Source organism: Ixodes scapularis, unplaced genomic scaffold (genome assembly GCF_016920785.2).
Source record: "Ixodes scapularis isolate PalLabHiFi unplaced genomic scaffold, ASM1692078v2 PGA_scaffold0__279_contigs__length_252992795, whole genome shotgun sequence".
Lineage (NCBI taxonomy): Eukaryota > Metazoa > Arthropoda > Arachnida > Ixodida > Ixodidae > Ixodes > Ixodes scapularis.
Genome location: NW_024609835.1, coordinates 57,221,482 through 57,240,631, shown reverse-complemented (window position 1 = coordinate 57,240,631; position 19,150 = coordinate 57,221,482). Strand labels below are relative to the sequence as shown.

At 45.6% G+C, this 19,150-nt stretch overlaps 3 protein-coding genes across 3 annotated transcripts; 1 reads left to right on the top strand and 2 right to left on the bottom strand.

Annotated features, from left to right (window-relative positions):
* Nucleotides 1-7,700: 7,700 nt before the first annotated feature.
* LOC121836788 lies at nucleotides 7,701-11,057 on the bottom strand. Its single transcript, XM_042291996.1, has 2 exons — nucleotides 10,136-11,057; nucleotides 7,701-7,774 (listed from the first exon to the last, which is right to left on the bottom strand). Exons 1-2 carry the CDS (start codon nucleotides 10,440-10,442, stop codon nucleotides 7,701-7,703), a joined length of 381 nt encoding a protein of 126 aa, XP_042147930.1. The 5' UTR covers nucleotides 10,443-11,057.
* A 1,264-nt stretch (nucleotides 11,058-12,321) lies between these two features.
* Nucleotides 12,322-14,871, bottom strand: LOC121836786. Its single transcript, XM_042291994.1, has 5 exons — nucleotides 14,847-14,871; nucleotides 14,290-14,355; nucleotides 14,079-14,126; nucleotides 12,497-12,700; nucleotides 12,322-12,425 (listed from the first exon to the last, which is right to left on the bottom strand). The coding sequence occupies exons 1-5, from the start codon at nucleotides 14,869-14,871 to the stop codon at nucleotides 12,322-12,324; spliced, it is 447 nt and encodes a 148-aa protein (XP_042147928.1).
* Nucleotides 14,872-15,189: 318 nt separating this feature from the next.
* On the top strand, nucleotides 15,190-19,150 carry LOC115323425. Its single transcript, XM_042291989.1, has 6 exons — nucleotides 15,190-15,200; nucleotides 15,543-15,690; nucleotides 15,800-15,912; nucleotides 17,594-17,620; nucleotides 18,144-18,232; nucleotides 19,011-19,150. Exons 1-6 carry the CDS (start codon nucleotides 15,190-15,192, stop codon nucleotides 19,148-19,150), a joined length of 528 nt encoding a protein of 175 aa, XP_042147923.1.

Here is a 19,150-nt window from a genome sequence, read left to right as displayed (position 1 = left end):
AGCGACAATGAAGTGGCCACTGGGCTCCCAGGTCCATAACGGCTCTCCACTTCATGTCTGTATACATAAAGGCCCCTCACTACCTCGTCACTGGAGAATCTAAATGCGAGATTCACTCGCATCTTCTCGAATCCATTCGGCTGAAAAACAGCCATTGTTACGTGCGGCATTGCTTTGAGAGGCACAGTACTTGCACTGTTGCACTTCCATGCTTCTTTTACGAATTCGCTGCTCACTCGTCCATCTGGATTCTGAAGCCCTGTTGAAGATATAGAGTTCCGCGCACATTTCACAAGGTGCGGGAAGTCTGAAATGAAGTGTAGATATCGGCCCGGGTCCACTGGATGTTGAACTTTACAGACTTTCTTTGTGAGCTTCCCGGCGATACCAAACATTTTCCACATACTCCTGTTCCAGGAGGCGCCATCGCATGTGATGAAATCAACAAAAAGTCCAGACTTCTCCGCAGAAATCACAGCATCCACAACGATTCTGGACAGCACATCTGCCTTCACATTACCTCGTGCACCAAAGATGCCGAGGATCTGCTGCCATTTGCCTGTGAACGGCTGAAACAGTACCACAAGCCTGTGGTCGCAAGTGACACCTTCCTGACCCGCAGAGCTTTAGCTGCCGAGGTCAACAAATCCATCGATGAGTCCTTTTTTGTTGAACATCAGGCTTTCTGAAAGCTTCATTTCATCAACAAGAATCCCTCCATGTCGCCGGTATGGATCGATGTCCTTTGACTTCTCGGCTATTGCTGCAAACACCTTCTCATTGAAGCCAAAGCTGATTTTGTAGGTTTCGACATATGTCCGTAGGCATGAAGGGCTTGGGACTACCATGAGCTTGTGTGTTCAAATATGCTCGTACAGTCGAGGGCTCATCATGTGCTTGTCAATGCACTCAAGTATCCATTCTTGATCAAACTTCATACCGTTGGTCCCCTTCCTCGTTGAAGCTTCGAAGCATGCCTGTATTTGCAGCTGCTGCTTTTTGGACAGGCCTTCTATCTTCCGCTCCAAACTAGCGGTACTGGTGGACTCGTTCGCCGTCTTCATCCTTTCAATGTCTTTCTTCAGGTTTGCGATGTTGCGCTTCTGACGTCGAAGTTGCGCATTTTTTCTAATCAGCTTTCGTGATGCCTCAAGACGGGTCTGTTTTGCTCTTGTGCGCTTGTAAGAAGCCTGGTTCAAGAGCAACCTGCGTAGATTATTGCATTGCAGGCATCGCTTTTCATTTTGCGAAACTCCACCACATTTCACACTGTGAAACTTGCCAGCATATATCTCGTGCCTTGTTTTTGTTTGCATCATTTCAATGCCCGTCACCATCTCAAACCCTTCACAAGGAACAAGGGTATCTATCTCCGAAAGCAGGTCCTTCACAGCATCAGCGCGTCCAACTTGCGGTCAATAATTTGGTCAGATAGGCCGATACGAATGGTTTTAAATTTTCTCCCGAAAAAACAGCTTGTGTCAGCTTTTCTCGTCGACGTGGTGTTCTTCAGGAACCGTCTTTGAACATGTATGGTTCTCCTATTGCTGTAAAAAATGAACACAAGTTTTTGGGCCTTGTGTTCGGTTCCAAGTTGACTTTCGTTCCACACATTAAGAGCTTAAAACTCAAGTGCCTTAAATCTCTGAACATCCTTAAGGTCTTGTCACATGTATCATGGGGCTCTGACCGACTGTGTCTGATGCGTATCTATCGCTCAGTCATCCGCTCTCAGCTTGATTATGGTTGTATTGTTTATAACTCTGCTCGGGCATCAGTTCTAGAGATGTTTGATCCTATTCATCATCAAGGACTGCGATTGGCTACTGGTGCATTTCGCACCTCCCCAGTGCTTAGCCTTTACGCAGAAGCAAACGAACTGTCCCTTGAGTATAGGAGGTTTTCTCTGGGTTTTATGTACTCTGTCAGGGTGCTCTCTGTCGCAGAGCACCCCGTCCGAGATAATATTGAGACCATCAAGTTCCAACGCACATTTGAAAACAAACCTACCATAGTCTCCCCTTTTTCTATGAGGATATATAATACTGCAGCACAATCTGTTGGGATGGATGCAAAGCCTCAGTTAGTCCAGTACCCACCAGATATAGCTTCATGGAACAGCTGCCATATACATTGCAACGTTACGCTGACCAAGTATAACAAAAAGGATGTTCCACAGGAAGTCATAAGGCAGGACTTCTTTGAGCTTCGGACCAGATATCACGAGTATGCCAGTTTTTATACAGACGGGACAAAAAAGACTCGGTAGTAGGCTGTGCTATGGTGGGACCATCGGTAAAGCAGGTGAAGAGAATAAATTCAAAAGCCTCTATAATAACAGCAGAGCTTTATGGTTTGCTGCTGGCTGTTGATTACATAATCAAAAAACGACTTTCTCATGCTGCAATCTTCACAGACTCTTTAAGCTCTCTGAAGGCAGTCGCATCAATGGACCGTCTAAAAAAACCCACTGATTTCCTAGTTAAAGTACAAGATTATCCTGGCTGCAAAGAAAAATCTTGACATAGTGTTATGCTGGGTTCCTAGCCATGTTGGCATTCCTGGAAATAAAGCAGCTGATTGTGCAGCCAGCTCTTCTAATGGTAGAGAAATTGACACACACCAAATACCCTACAAAGATTACCACAACTCTCTGAAACGTTGCATCAAAGCAAAGTGGCAGCTGCAGTGGAACAGCGAGACCGCCAACAAACTACACGCAATCAAACCTCTTCTAGGCGAGTAATAGAGTGCCCGACATCGGGAGCGCTTTTATGAAGTCATACTCTGTAGGTTACGAATCGGTCATACTTGTCTCACACATGGACATCTGTTGAGCGGGGAGGATGCCCCTGAATGTGTGCACTGTAACCTATCTCTAAGTATTATGCACATACTCATTGAATGCCCTACAGGGTATGACCAATGCCGGTATAAACACTTCTCACTGCTTTATAAAGACACATTCCACTACACCTTGCCCTACTACTAGGGGACGAACCGCTCATTCCATACAGTTGTGTTTTTAATTTCCTCACAGATATCGGCCTTCTACACCGACAGTGATTTTACTTTCTATCCTAAATTCATTGTCATATTTTTTACACTTATACACATTCATGTTCATGGTTTTATCATATATTACGCTAGTATAGCTCTTTCCTCTTCTTAAACCCGAATTGCAATAGTCTAAGCTTGGCGCAGTATAGCCTTAGTTGCTTATGCGCCATAAACATCCAATCAATCAATCAATCAATCCCCCCCCTTTTCTACTCCTTTAAACCAGGCCAGTCGCAAAAAGTTTGTTGCAAAAAGAGCATGCAGGGCTGTGTTCGACCATGGCGATGAGTTTATCCAGTGACGTGTCATCAAAAAATTGTTTTGTCGACATCCCAGTTGAAAATTCCCATTAGATTCCAATTGAAATTTCCAATTGGTAACAGCTAGGTTTTGGGACAACCAATTGGTCACTGCAATGGGAACCAATTGGAACCCATTAAGATTCCAACTGGAAAATTTTTTCCAATTGGTGAGACCCATTGGCCAGTGTGCTTCCAATTGAAACCCACTAAAACTAATTGGTTCCAATTAAAACCAGTTAGAATTTCAATTGGATCTAATGGGAATTTTCAGCTGGGATGCGACGCTTATTCATCATCGATTCGGTTTATGGAAAGGCTCCCTGCATTCGTTTTGTCGACACCCCTTGCAACGTTTTGCCGAATGCAGCCCCTCTGTTTTGCCCTGCAAGGGGCACCTGTGAAAGCAGGTGTTTGGAGAGTGGCGTCTCCACATACCCCGGGCCCGGAGGGGGCGCCTGCACCTTAGGTGCTAGGTGCTTGGTGAGTAGCGTCACCACGGACCCCAGCCACGTGGGCCACCATACCCGCATGCAGGGGGCACTACGTTAGTAGGTGCTTGGTGAATGGCGTTACTACGAACCCCGAGCCATGTGGGTTCGCCCACCCACGTCTGGCTGTGCGTGGCTTAACCCGTGTCGGGGAAAAGGGGACCCTGGTGGTTGAGCTGAGCCCGGGGTATGTTTGGACCCTTCGGGGCCCCCGGGCGAGGCAATACATCGCTTCGGCCCTTGCTTCTCGTAGACGGGTGTCCTGGCTTGGCCCGACCAGGATGATTCAGTCAGTCGCCTCTTCTACCCTCTTCTTCCTCTTATACAATCGTGTGCGCAACAAAGACGAGGACAAAAGCAGAGAAGGGGACACAACAAGGCGCAACTTTCAACTGAATTTTATTGAAAACGTGTTCCGGTATATATATAGTCTCAACCATCGTTACAATGACAAAAAAAAAAGACAAAAGTATAGGAAGAAAAAAAGGCGTTTTCGGTCGATGTGAAAGACCTTTATTACTCCCTCCCACATTCCGGCTTGCTGTTGTGTGTGGAGGAGTGCATCAACAAGTTTGGAGTAATAGCCTTTCAAAATGAGCTAGGGATATCAAGCAGCGGTTTTTTAGAATTACTTAGTTTCTATCTTCGAACAACTTTTATTCAGTGGGGAGGCAAGCCTTACTTGCAAAAACAGGGCATATGCATCGGCTCGTGTATCGCGCCTGTTCTAAGCGATATATATTTAGCACAACTTGACAGTACTCTTAACAGCCGGCTTCAGGGATCAAAGGTAAAAAAAGTTTTTAGGTACGTAGATGACTTTTTAGTTTTCATCGCATCTGACACAAACGCTTTTGAAGCAGAGGCTGTCAAAACCCTGACCACTTTTAAGGAATGTTTTGGCCCACTCGAGGTCACGCATGAGATACCTGTGGACAACACTATTCGCTTCCTTGACATCAGATTTTTATTTCTCAACGACCACATCTGTTGGTGCTATGAGCCACGTGCGAATAAGTCGTTACTTCCCTTTCATTCAGCCCACTCGAAGCTAGTCAAAAGGAGTATTGTTAACCTGTGTTTCACCAATGTACTAAAAAAGTCCTGTGAGCATTTGATCCCCCAGGGTTTTAATCAGCAAGTTTTGCGCTTGCTCGCAGCTGGGTATCCAAAACACCTTCTTGTTGCGGTCGCGGAAGGCCTTCTAAGAAAGCGCTGTCTCGTAGAAAACAATGAGAGCCAGCCGGTAAGACAAAAAGGAAAAGTTGTTGTGATTCCGTATGTACACCGAGTGTCGCACTATCTAAAGAAAATAGCAATGCGATCCAATGTAAAGGTAGTGTTTTCTGCGCCCAATAAGCTCATGGAACTGTGCAAACTATCAAAGCCTGGCGTGCGTGCCAAACACGGTTGTGAAAAGAAGCACAGAACGAAATTTGTCGACTGTACAGATGGCGTGGTTTACCGCATTCCGTTGTCCTGTGGCAGCCACTACGTCGGGCAGACGGGGCGCTGCCTAAATGATCGGCTTCGCGAGCACAATAACAACGTGCAAAAAAAGAACGGTGGCTTTCTTGACTTGCATTGCAGGACATGCGGTTGTACCCCACTGTTGGATGAATGTGTAAAAATTGGGAAATGCAAGTCAGCGGTAACACGCGAAATCATAGAAGCCGAGCACATTGATTATTTAGGAGACATGTGTGTTGCTATGCCGTCGATCGCATTATCGGAGAAGGAATTGTTTTTCCTGAGAACGAGATAGTGTTGTTTCCCAGTTATGCTCTGTCATGGTGTTTTTCTTCCTATACTTTTGTCTTTTTTTTTTTTTTTTTTTTCATTGTAACGATGGTTGAGACTATATATATACCGGAACACGTTTTCAATAAAATTCAGTTGAAAGTTGCGCCTTGTTGTGTCCCCTTCTCTGCTTTTGTCCTCGTCTTTGTTGCGCACACGATTGTATAAGATGTCAAACCAACTCGCCCAAACAAGCACTCTTCTTCTTCCTCCTTTCACATTTCCTCCCACTCTTTCTTTTTTCTTCTACTTTCTCTTCCTTTTTCATCTTCTTAGGCAGTAAGGGCCAACCTTGAGTGGAAACAGGCCCTGTCCCCGCAACCACACTAAGGTATAGTGCTCGGGCAGCACTGGTAGTGTAATTGTGTCAGCCAATTAAGCCTTTCTTAATTGCTATTGCACATTACCTACCCCCCTGTTGGGCTCCGTGCTGATCGGTGCACCAGGGCACTGAACTTTCCTTCCCATCTTTATGGGTTCTAGCACTAAAACCATCCTCGATCGGCCCCTGAAAGGGGTCCGCACCGAAGTCCAAGTTCCAAAAAAGGCACCACCAACACCGTCTAGATTTCCAAAGTTTTTGATTCTTCACTCCGAAAATGAGAAACAGCTCTTGAAATTATCTCTTTTCCTTGTCGCAAAGACACTCAAGGGTGTTGTCGGTAAGGAATTCAAAGCCAGGAAAATGCCATCCGGTGACCTACTTGTTGAGATTGAATCAAGCGAGCAGAGTACTGCACTACTAGGTTTAACGTCTATTTCTGGATATGACATCTTTGTCTCTTCCCACAAAACGCTTAACAGCATCCGGGGAGTGATTTCCGAGGATGACCTCCTTGACAGCTCTGAAAGTGAAATCGTTGAAGGGCTCTCTGACCAAGGTGTCACAGCTGCAAGACGTATCACCATACGTCGTAATAGGAACGAGCTCAAGACAAAACATACTGTACTCACCTTCCAATCAACCGTCCTTCCTGAAGCTGTGAAAGCTGCATGGGTACCTGCGCTGCAGGGTTCGGCCTTATGTGCCAAACCCCCATAGATGTTTCAAGTGCCAGAGATTTACCCATGGCTCTCAGAGCTGCCGTGGTAAGGCCACCTGTGCAAAGTGTAGCAAGACCGACCACGAAGCTGATGCCTGTACTAACAACCCTCACTGTGTGAACTGCTCAGAACCTCAACCCAGCATATTCCAGATCATGCAAAACATGGAAAGATGAGAAGGTGGTCCTTACCTTTAAAGTTAAAGAAAACCTTTCTTACCCTGAAGCACACCGTCGCTTCGCATTCGTGTGGAAAGGCGGCTACGCCCAAAGGTGCAGCGGGGACCTGCACCACTAAAGGTTGCAGTGGCAACCCAGACGTCCTTTCTGGACTATGGGAAACCACGGCAGTCCCCCACGCCCCAGCTGAAAATTCAGCTACCAGGGCGTGCAATCTCGGCTGGTCGGTCGGCTGACCCCAGCCAGAGCACAAGCACTAGCGCCCCTGCGAGACAGCAGCCTCTGCCTTCTCATGTAGAGGGTGCGCAGGCTGCTTCCCGAGCCCAGGATGGGCTGGCGGCTGCAGCAGCCATCCCTACTCTGCGAACTCCTTCCAGGGAGAAGGGTCGACACTCTCGCCCAGACTCCCTGGAGAGAGCATGCATCATCGAGAGAGCGGCATGGCTCTCGTGCCGCTCCTGCAGCACTTAAGGGGCATCACCTAAGGGGCATCACCTAAGGGGCATTATACAGACTTCTCAATCCACGTCCAATGACAAAGTGTACTGTCACAAGTCTTATCGGAGGCACAATACTGCTCATGGAGCTCATACAACAAAAATAGGTTGAAGAGCAGAAAGATGCAAGTAAGACATACATGTTCCAGAATGCCTGGAGCTTGAAAGTATAGCAATCGCACCACTAGAAGAATGAACCTGTCACCGCTGCCAATGCTTTTCTAGACAATAAACACCGCTGTTTCATGGTCAGCACAGCTACAAAAACAGTGCAGTCATGAAATATTCTCATTTCATGAGAATATTTCTCATGCCTGCTCGCCTACCTGCTCAAAGAGCAGGTAGGCGAGCAGGGACAGGCTGCACAGGACGATCTGTTCTCAGTGTTTTGTGGAGAAGAGTGCCTGAAAGCATAAAGAAATGACTCGTACATAACAATACTAAGTTACAAAATGATCCGAAACAGATCAGACGGAAGCAGGCCCCGAGTGGGTAGTGTAACGGTATACTTTATGTTTTGTTGCTCATATCACCATCTTCTCCCCTACCTGTTGTGATGTGAATGAACATTGTACCGGCAACCAGTGCTGATTTCAGTATTGTGTGATGTTAGCAGTGTTGCTGCACTGATTTAGTTTTAGCAGAGCAAGAACCAGCGTCATTATGTCTGGTAGGAAGACGCAATGCAAATTAGACATCCACCCAATTTGCTTTCTCGCCCATATTGAATCTGTTTTCAGTGTGTTGAGTCTACTCTTGAGCATAAGTAGGCATTTTAGAGCCCCTTCATTCACCATCGCATCACGAACAAAATCACGTCTCCAAATTCATTCGCATTCACGTCACAAGGTACTCCGACCTCCCGAAGTCGCGGCCCTTCACATCCCGGCGTTCAACCGCGCCAAAACTTCATCCCCTTCACATCACGGCTTTCAAACTCCGCCGAGAATTCATCCCCTTCACATCACGTTGTTCAACCACGCGGGGAATTCATCCCCATCACATCACCGCCGCCTCCAAGTTCACGAAGTCATTCACCATCACATCACCAATTTACGAAGTCATTCACCATCACCCCGAATTTATCGGAATTCACCATCACATCATGAATTCATCCGAATTCACCATCACCTAACGAATTCATCTGAATTCACCATCACTTCACGAAGTTATTCACCATCACGGTCAACACGAATCCACCGGAATTCACCATCACGGTCAACACGAATTCACCGGAATTCACAATCACATCATGAAGTCCGCATAATTCACGAAGTCATTTAGGTTCATGCTAGCTAAATTCGACTTCATGGCTGGTAGCCCTTCACGAGTTCGCAGTTCTTGTAAAAGGGGACTGGTGGCGCCTTTTTGTGTCAGCCGCTTGAAACCAGGGCCTGACTCGACAAAGGGCCACCGCGCTGAGGCGCGCATGGCTACGCAGCGAGGCTGATGCCTAAACCGCTAAAGTCAAATGGGTCCCTGTCGTTTGCGGTAAAGGATGAAAACAACCTGCAAGCAAGCAAGCAAGCACCTGCGTAACATGTTTTCCACCTATTCTGAATTCATAACCGTACTCCCTATCACGTTGAGAATTGAGTTTATGGTATTACTTCCCATCACAAACTTATTAAGTTCACGAGCCACTTACATTACAAAATCATCGTGTTCACGAGCAATTCACCATTACGTCACAAATTCATTGAGTCATTCAATCACAATGAATTCTTCACTTCACGAAGTCATTCACAATCACAACACATCAACACATCACAACTTCATTCACCATCACATCACGAATTCATTCAAATTCACAAAGTCATTCACCATCACATCAAGACTTCACGACTTCATTCACCTTCACATCACGAATTCATTCAAATTCACGAAGTCATTCACCATCACATCACGAATTCATTCAAATTCACAAAGTCATTCACCATTACATTATGATTTTTTTCAATTTTAAGAATTCCTTCAGGGCCATTCAGATTCACGTCGTGAATGTGAATGAAGGTGAATGAGCGAGTTCATGAATAAGTTTGCCGAGGTATGCTCTTGAGAGTCTTGAGAACCCACAAACAATTTCCTTTTGTTACATAGATTAGTGGTTAGCATTACAATTTTCCTTGACATTTACACAACATTAATGACTTGCTTCCTTACAGGCAATTGCTTAGGTAGATGTTCGGCATTATTGACTAACCTCCTCCCCGAGACTGGGACATGAAGGGACGGACAATGCAGTCTCAAGGAGACTGTTGTTTGTCCCTTTATGTCCCAGTTTCGGGGTCTTATTCAATAATGTTCAACCTTCACCAGCTCATTTACACCCTAACCTTATGTTTGGCATGAATTATTTTTACTTTTAAGAAAATACTAACAGCGAGGAGAGTAGTTCTTGGGGGACAATGGTGTCTACTTTGATAAATATTACCTGCAAGTGCTCCACTGCAAAAGAATAAGCCTCAGGGTGCAGAAACATATAATAATTAAGAAATTTGCTAACCAGGTGTTGACAACCAAAGGAGCATAGTTGTTGCGTAACACTGGCTGGCTCGGTCGAAGGTGCCTTCATTAAGCCTTGCACATGGTTTGAAGTATCATGCACGAATTATCTTGTCAGCTTGGAAATACTTTCCATAACAAACCGACTCAAACTGGGATTTGAATTTCTTTTTCTAAAAATAGGCACTCAGTGTTGAATAGCGTTATTTCTTCTAAACTTGCTTTCATTTTTATTCAGACCTACAGATTGGTATTCTTACCTGAAATACTCATAAGATGAGGGCAAGGAGACTTGCTGTAGAAATCCGAGAGCTGCTCGTCAGACGTCAGTTGGGGCGTTGGGCTTCTCTTCGGTGGCAAGACGTCCTTGTTCTTTTGCATGGTGCCTGTTTCCAGCTTGAAGTTGATGTCGGTCATTGCGGCTTGCTCAACATTCCTCTTAGTTCCCTTGTTCCACGAGGCACCAGTGTCCGTACACGATAGGCCTGTGAGCCCCAGCTGCACCGCCATTTCCACCTTCCACATGATGGCACCTGCATGGCTGCAAACGCGTGCTTGGCCAGTCATGCAGGTGCACCCTGCAGTCAGCACCTCGCCAGATGGTCTGGCACAACACCACGCAATACGTGGTTTCTTGTTGACCGCCTGAGAGGGCCTCACTTCACCTTTTAGGTATGTCAGATCTGGTGTGGGGATGTGAACGAGCACTTCCCCTACCCTCCCACTTAGCACATAGTTAAAAAGAGTCTAGGCTTTTGTAAGCCTTCGCCTCCTTCAGTCACAGGCCTTTGTCTCGAGAAAGTAGCAAATTATATTCTGTCCGCGCATGGTCGGCCACACCTTGGTGTCGTCACTCCAGCACTTGACCATTTTTCGATGCACATACTTGATGCTATCTGTTAATAGTATAAAAAGAGATGTTTCAGTAATGAGCAGAAAAGTTAAGAAGCTAGATTAATGGGCGTTCATTCAAATACTTTAATGGAAGAAAATATATATAATTTCCTGAACACTTCAAGCTTCTGGTCATCGCAGTTCGAACGCAGAACTTTTAATGATATTTTGACGGCACATGAGAGCCGAAAACCCCGCGACTTAGAACTGGAAGCTCATCTTGAGAGTTTGCAGCACAAGTCGATAAGTCGCTAGTAGCGATGCCGACACGCATGGGCGTACCAACGGGGGGGGCAAGAGGGGCCGTCGCCCCCCAGGTCTCAGAGAGGGGGGAGGGGCAAGGCATCCGTTTTGCACCCCCTGAAGCGGCCGCCACTGGGCAGGGTAAACACTGGCCGGCGGTGCCCAAGGGAGACCAGGGGCACCCCCCCCCCCCCCCCCCCCGCCCCGCCCCCAATCGAAAACAAGTTGGTACGCCACTGTCGACACGAATTAGCGGCGGCCCGTTAATGGCATGAAATAGTTTGTAAACTCACGTGATAAGTTAGCAGTCTTTAACAGTCATGGTCTAACTTTTCTTCGTCCATAAAAAAACCAATGATACACAAGGAAGGGGCACGCTAATGTGAAAAGATTTAGGGTTTACATTATCGTCGCGTAAAATGAAGTTCTTCGCGTAACTTTGCGTCCCTTGGCCAATCTCGCTCTCTAGTTAGGGATCAAACTAACACAGCAGGGTTTTTGCATGCTTGGAACTCACCTATCAGAAACGTCTTCTGGTCCGATGGATTCAATGGTGTCGCCGACCCCACGTTGGAGCTACATCCAGCGGATGCGGTCGCCATCGTTTTAGACAAACGAAATATGATGCTAGTTGTATTCTTGTTGAAAAAAAAGAACTACCATTTGATATCCCTTGCGTAAACGAGCTATAAATTGCTTCTAAAAATAATTGTGACAGAACAGCTCGAGCGGCCACTAGCTCACCACAACCTGGTACGTCTGAAGCGCGCAGCTACAGCTCAAAAATGCCGGACTGTCGGGAGCGCCGGGTGTGCCTGGACGAATGTAGACAGCGCTGCGCTCGAACATAATGGCGCCGCCCTAAGAGCTGTAAGTGGAATGGTCCATACACCCAGGTGAAAATTTCCCAACTGGTATCCAACTGGTCCCAGTTCAACTGGTTTAAGGAACAATTCCCAGTTGGACCAGCTCGACCAACTGGGACCAGCTGGCCCAGTTCAAGTGGTCCGAGTTCAACTGGTTTAAGGAACGGTTCCCAGTTAGACCAGCTGGACCAGCTGGGATCTAACTGGAACCAGATGCAACTGGGACTAACTGGGACCAGTTAGATCCCAGCTGCAACTAGGACCAGTTAAATCCTAGTAGCAGCTGCTCCGTTGTCGCTGGTCGCTTGACACTAGAAAATCCTCTTTGAACTAGTTCAAATAATGAAATGCGATGCAATTGCACTTTGTTTACAATTTATTCCAGGGAAGAGAGCTGCAGTAATAAGATGCTCATTATGTCCTGTGATAGGCCTCTTTGCACCTCACTGATTTAATAGAATCTTGTATTTTTTCGGGCAAGATGGTTTCCAAAGTTGGAGACCACTCGTGATGTCCACCTTTACCCATGCCCAATGGTGCAAGGTAGCTGCAAATGAATTGACCAAATTATTTTTTGTTTCATGTTCAGATTACGTACCCACCTTCAACAACATTGACCTTTTCCGGGGTCAATGCGGGTTTGGTCTGCTCCCCCGAGGCCCTCTTGTTGGGTGGCAGCTGGCATGACATACTTCATACTGCCAGCCCAGGTGTAGTCCAAATGGACTGGGCTGTCTCTTTCACGACGAGAGTCGGCTTGGTGTGCGTCACCACTCGTTTTGCCTGGGTTGACGTAAGTACTGTCCGCTTCTGGAGGTGAAGCTGTAAGCAGATGGAACATAATTATGTAAAACAGTGCTACTAGATGAGGTCAATAAGGAACATACACGACAGGAAAGGCGCTGACTCACAAGTATATGATTTACTAGGAGGGAATAAAGACAAAGTATACTTAAACTGTACGTCACAAGTGTGTCTGTCAGTCTTATGATAACTGATCTTCAAGTTCACACTGGCATGCACGAAACCTTCATTATCCCCTTCAGAAATTCTAACTCTTCATCTGACAATGCCATGATGCATGGATTACACGGTCACTTCCACCGCTGTTGATGTGATAAGGCTCATCTCTTCACAAGTCGTCTTGTCCTTGTGCCTGCCTAAAATAGTAGTGCTGTGGAAGGACAGTCCACAATCTCACTTTGTACAGTGAATTAGAACATATCCTGCACTGTGGCTCTAGGAGACCAAGCGTGTCCTCGATGTCTGTCATTCAGGCACTGCCCCATCTAGCCAATGCAGTTGCTGCCACACAAGAGTAGAATGCTGTACTCACCTCCCAAAAAAACAGAACAAACAGTCTGACATACTTCTTGGTGCACTTGTTCCCAGACAGTCCCTTGGCCTTTGCATTGACTCTAGCACATATTTGATTTGTTTTCGATGGGTGCTGAAAAGACTACTAAAACTTCAAACCAACTTTCAACTTTTTTTTTTTTTTAAATACGAGACATCTTGTGACGTTCTCCTTTTTTCTGTACTGCAGTCGGTATCCTGGATATCCTTCTCCTCAGGCAGATGATCGATACCCCGCTGTCCTCGGTCCTTCAATTTGTTTTTCGAAGCTATGTGCCAGTGTGTGAAAACAACTTTTGCAGTGCTGCTTCCAGACACGTAAGAGCAATACCCCTCTTGATTGCTTTCAAATAGGCGCGCTCAAAGAAATGCATTTTATACTACAAGTTGCCCCATTCAAAGGTAATCAAGAAAGGTATTGCTCTTTCATGTCTGGGTACAGGACTGCAGAAGTCGTGCTTTCGCACATTGCCAGATAGCTTCAGAAAACAAACAGATAAGCAGACAGCTTATCTTCTTTGCCGTGCTTTTGAATTCTCCTTGCACATAAATTTTATTAGCTAATGAGCCAGAGACTTTCCTAGCTGTTTCTTTTTGTGGCAGTAACTTTTCCACATACACCTTAAAAGACGACAAGATATTTACACGACCATCAGCCATGTACGTAAACTCTGCAGGGCACAAGCCAGTCAATGCTAAAATTAAAAATCAGTCAAAACATTTAGGTAAATTACACTCGACACAATTCCCAACTCTGTTTTCTCAAGTTATGCATGCAAGCAGGAGGAAATAAAATCAAACAAGATCACAAAAGTTTTTTTTAGAGTGTCAAGAGTCAACTTACCTGCAACAGGACCTACAGCTTGAGGTGCTTGTGCCAGCCTTCCATGTGCTGCAAAGAGTTAATGCAGGTCAGTGTGTCTCATGGAGAAATGCTGTATACACAGAGCCAAAACAATGGTCATACAACTATTGGCCCAAAAACTCCATGCAGCACGCCTTGGATGGCTACATAAAGTGCACTCAGCAAAAAAACTGTCTAAATGTCAACTTACCTGAACCAGTACTGGCACTTGAAACACTCGGAGCCCTGGAAGCACTTGCAGTCCCGGCTTGTTTAGCTGTAAATGTATGCAGTGCACTGAGAACGGTGGGTTTTGGATGCAAGAAGCTGCGCAAATGCCAACAACTCACCTGCGCCAGAACTACCGTAGAATACCGCACATCCGCTCATTCCATACTAAGCACCCATTCCCAAATTTACAAGATCTGAGAAAATATGCACAGTACATTTATATGTAAAATTGATGACCGGACAAGCGCCAGCCCCCCATTTCTTCGCGATTATCTCTAAATCTTGAGTGGGTGCTTGCCTGGTATTTTACAGTAGCCTCAGAACACTGTGCAGCTGCAGCATTTGCTGTAGGTATAAACAGTGCACTCAGAGCAGTCAGTTTAAGATGCAAAAATCTGCATAAATGTGTCAACTCACCGGTGATGGAAGCACTTGTGCAATCAGCTTGGCTTTGACTGCCTTGGCTAGCTGTAAATATATGCAGTACATAAAATATATTATGTTTCACGTGTAAAATCTGCACAAATGCCAACTTACCTTCTACGGAGGACCTCTTTTTCATATTTTTTTGAACCAGCAGCCCCGGGTTTGCTGTAAATTTATACAATATATTAAGAATCAAGTGTCATACCAAAGGGTCATATGTCCGGCCAACTTACCATCTGCTCTGGGTTTCAACCCCTGTGCAGCTCGACAAGGCTCAGCAAGCACATCAGCCTCTTGTGCTGTATTATAAAAGAAGCTATACTTCAAGAATGCGAAGTAGTCATGCGACTGTTGCCCCTCCTTAGAATCTTATTACACACTAAATCATTAAAACATTAGCTTAAAGCCTCCCAAGCACTCTAACCCGGTGTATCAGCTGGGTAAATATTTACATATGCCAAGCAAGTTAGTCTTGGGTAGACTTGGAGGATGAAATCAAATCAGACAGATCAAATCACCTAGATACAAATTTGCTAGCTCAACGACACTCATACCATCAAAAAGCATACCTGGACTGCCATGATTCAGAGCTGCCACCTTGTTTTGGTTCTGCTGCTCTTCCACTGTTAAAACAATTTAATGAAAATTTATTTATAAAGTATGATTGATCACATTTTTAGTGCTTAGGATAAGGGCAGACATATTACATATTGTAATTAACAACTTGCAGAGTAAACCCTATAATGTAATAAGTTCAAAAGCAAAACAGACAAGAAAGAGCCAACTCAGTCTTACTCACTTCTAAAGAGCTTGGAGCCTAGGAGTGCCTGCTGGGCACGCACTTGTTCTTGCTGGCATTCCAGTATTTCGTCTTCTTTCTGGCTTCCTGCACCTCGCTGCTGGGAAGCAGCGAGTCATCGGAGTCCGATGTGCCGGAAGCCCGCTGTCTTTTTTGCTGTACATTATTTTGAAATATACAAAACAATGCTGATCATAATGCCATCCTGCTAGGATGAGACAGGGTCACAAACATTTTTAAATGTCACACTATCCACAATACTCACGGTGAATGGGCCGATAGCAGAATTCTTCTGGTGAGCCTGGCTCATCTGGTTCTGAAGGATAGCCTCGTAGCTATCTTTCTTGGCAGCAGCCTGATTAGATTTCTTTTTTTTTTGCTGCCTGTGAGTGAAAGTGATGCAATAAATGATTACAATTACTAGTTTGGCCAGAGCAGCCCAATCAGATAACCTAGCAACTTGCTGGCAAGGGAACTAAGTAAGTGCCAGACATTGGGCGCGTCAAGTCCGTGCTCCAGAGCGTGAGAGTTTGACGCTCTTGCACTAAACGGACAGGAGTGCCATCGGAGACTGACACTCAAGCGCGCTCTTCGTGCACCGAGAATTTCTCGGAGCGCGAGTGACTTCTTCGTGCTCTGTGACGTCACATAAACAAACAAGATGGCTGCGCCGCTGTTGAGACTGTCGAGACGAAAGGCGTAGCCGGACCGCTGCTCCTTTTCTGTTGATTAGTGCTTAATCTAGCAGGTAAAAACGATTTGATTTGAAAGCCAAGACAGCAGTTAGCGTTCCGGAAAAGGTTTGTTCGGGCATCTCGCCTGAAGAAGAAATTCATCTATCAAACGGTCGCGTGCCGATTGCACAGCGACAGGAAAGTTGTCGAAATGAGGAGACATTTGGACCGCTGCTTCTTTTAAAATGCTTAGCTCAGCGAATAAATATATTTCGATTGAAAAGCCGGAACATCAGTTACTGTCAAGCAACGTTACTAAAACACTCAGTTGGGAAACTCTCCTTCGAAACATGGGCCGCTGGCGTCCACCGAGACCGAGCTAAATACGACAACAGCGCCACTCTTTATCATTTGTCTGTACTGTGGTCACCTTGAGCTTTTAAAAAGCCTGTTTTTGCGTAAAAACAAACGGAAAAGACTCTTTTTGTATTAAATTTTTTGGAGTTTCGTACAAAATGAAGGGTGCGTGATGTTTTTAAAATCTTTAGATTGCAAGGTTTTGCGGCACAATTAATATTGTTTTTTTATACAACCATGCCTCAGCTAGCTTCCAGGTAGCGCGTCCCGACCTAGGTGCATTTTAACTTCGGTAGTAAGATGTGGTGCGTCCGCTGGGAAGAGGGGGGTTGCACCCCCGTAATGTCTTCCGCTGTATCTGTTTCGGCGCCAAAATGTCGGATTAAAGCCAAAATAGAAGTAATGTGTGGTTCCCCGAATGGCTGCTGCGGGAAAAATGGTGGCGTGTTCGTCATTAGCTCGGTGCTTGAGGACAAATCGGGGCCACGTTTTCAAAGCAGTCTCTATGGCAGTTTCCCAACTGAGTGGTTTAATAATGTTACCGTCGAGTACAAGGTTTGTTTGCGCGTCTTGCCTGAAAACGAATTGATCTATCGAACGAGTGTGCCGATAGCTCGGCGACAGAAAATTTGTAATAAAAGGACAGACCGCTGCCCTGCTTAGAATGCTTAGCCCAGCCGCAGCGAATAGAGATACTTAGATTGGAAAGCCGAAACACCATTTACAGCGTTGCGGGAAAGGTTTGTTCCATGCATACCTCCTAAAAACGAATTGACGTGATATATCGAAAGACGGTGTGCCGGTATCTGCATATACCATCCGTCTAGCTGCGAGACGGAACCGATGAAACCAAAGAATTTCTGACAAATTTGAGTGTTTCCTGCGTCGACAAGCAGGTTCAAGAATGTTGTCTTTAACTTAATTTGGAACAGCATGCATGGTCAATAAATGGTATGACCCAGGTGACCTTCCACGTATGTTCACAAAGCGAGTCTTCTAACCTTTCAGGAATATTCAAACGTTCGTAGAAACTTGATAACGTCGCCGTCTCTTTTGCTTTAGACTGCCGCTCCACTTGGGCTTAATTTTTTATCTTCGAAACATTTTCAGTTTCTGCCACCCGTATTCACGATTGGAAGGAGCTCGTGTGGCTCGTCGATAGTTTCTGGGCTCTCTGGGCGTGTTTTAAAACTTACTCGATCTAACTCTAGGGTAAAGGTGATTATCGAAATCCTACCCGCGCCCAGCGTTTCTCTATTTTTGTTGTCACGTGACATAATCCGCCATGGTAACTCAGATCCATTCGAGTAGGTTTGGAACGCAGCCTCGGTGTGTCGCGCTCCTGTACACTATGCGTCGTTTAGTTGCTGCGCTCGGAGTATGAAACTCTGAGCGTCGGAGTAGGAGTAAAGGAGTGCGGACTTAACGCACCCACTGATTTGCTTCGGAACTGAAACGGGGGCCGAGGCATCTCAGGAGGCGTTCGTCCGGTTTTTTTACATTTCTGATCTGGTCGAAATGAATATGGAACTAGCTGAAGTTTGGGATAGAAAATTACCCGTTTATTCATTTTCTGAGTGGACGTTTCGTCCTCGGAGCTCTCATCCACCGTCACTTTGGGCACTGGAACTCTCTTAGGGCATTCCCTCACCTCTTCTTTGGAAACTGCAAAACGAGGGGAAAAAATTGATTAATTAATCCAAGCATTTTTAATAGACCATTTGCTATATCTCCCAAGTGCCCCAGCCCGTGCTAAAAGAATCATGGGAACGGTGTTCTTTCAGCCCCTTAGTGGACGGTAATTTCGACCCTACTTTCGGTTACACAGGTTCTGAGCGTAATTCGGAGTCACCCTGAACAAGCACCTGATATACCTTAATGACCTGTCATATCACTTTAAAATTTCTTCTCAATGTCAGCTTTTTTGATACTGTGCATGCTGTCCACCCTTCAACCTGGATGGGCTGCAGAAATCTCTTACATTATTATCATGCTGATATTAAGTTAGAAACACTAAAAATGCTATAAACAGCCCCGCGGACTCCGAGCTACATCCTGGTTTTTGTTGTTGTGAACTATCGGCTTTTTAAGCAATTTTTGCTCAAACAACAAATACGAGAATGATAATATTGTAAGAGATTTCTGCAGCTCAGCCAGGCTGAAAGGTGGATCGCATATGCACAGTATCAAAAATGCTGACGTTGACGAGCAATTTTAGAAGTGATATGACAGTTCCTTGGGGTATATCAGGTGCTTGTTCAGGGTGACCTTGAATTACGCTCAAAAACTAACTATCGGGTTGGTACAAAATTAGTGATCACTAGGGAGCTGAAGGAACACCGTTCTCATGATTCCTTAAGTGCGGGCCGAGGCGCTTGGGAATACTGCAAATGGTCTATTGGTGTTAAGGGAACCTAAACGAGGTGTAACAATGAATGCTTACCACCGAGCATCAGAATTTGTGCGGAGTAGTCTCCCGTGTTTTCACTGTCCACGTCGTCCTTCCAGAAAACCGTGTGCACAGCTCTGTTGTCAAAGTCTATCTTGTGTTGTGGAGCAAAATTGCGGATATTGTGCACAGGTAG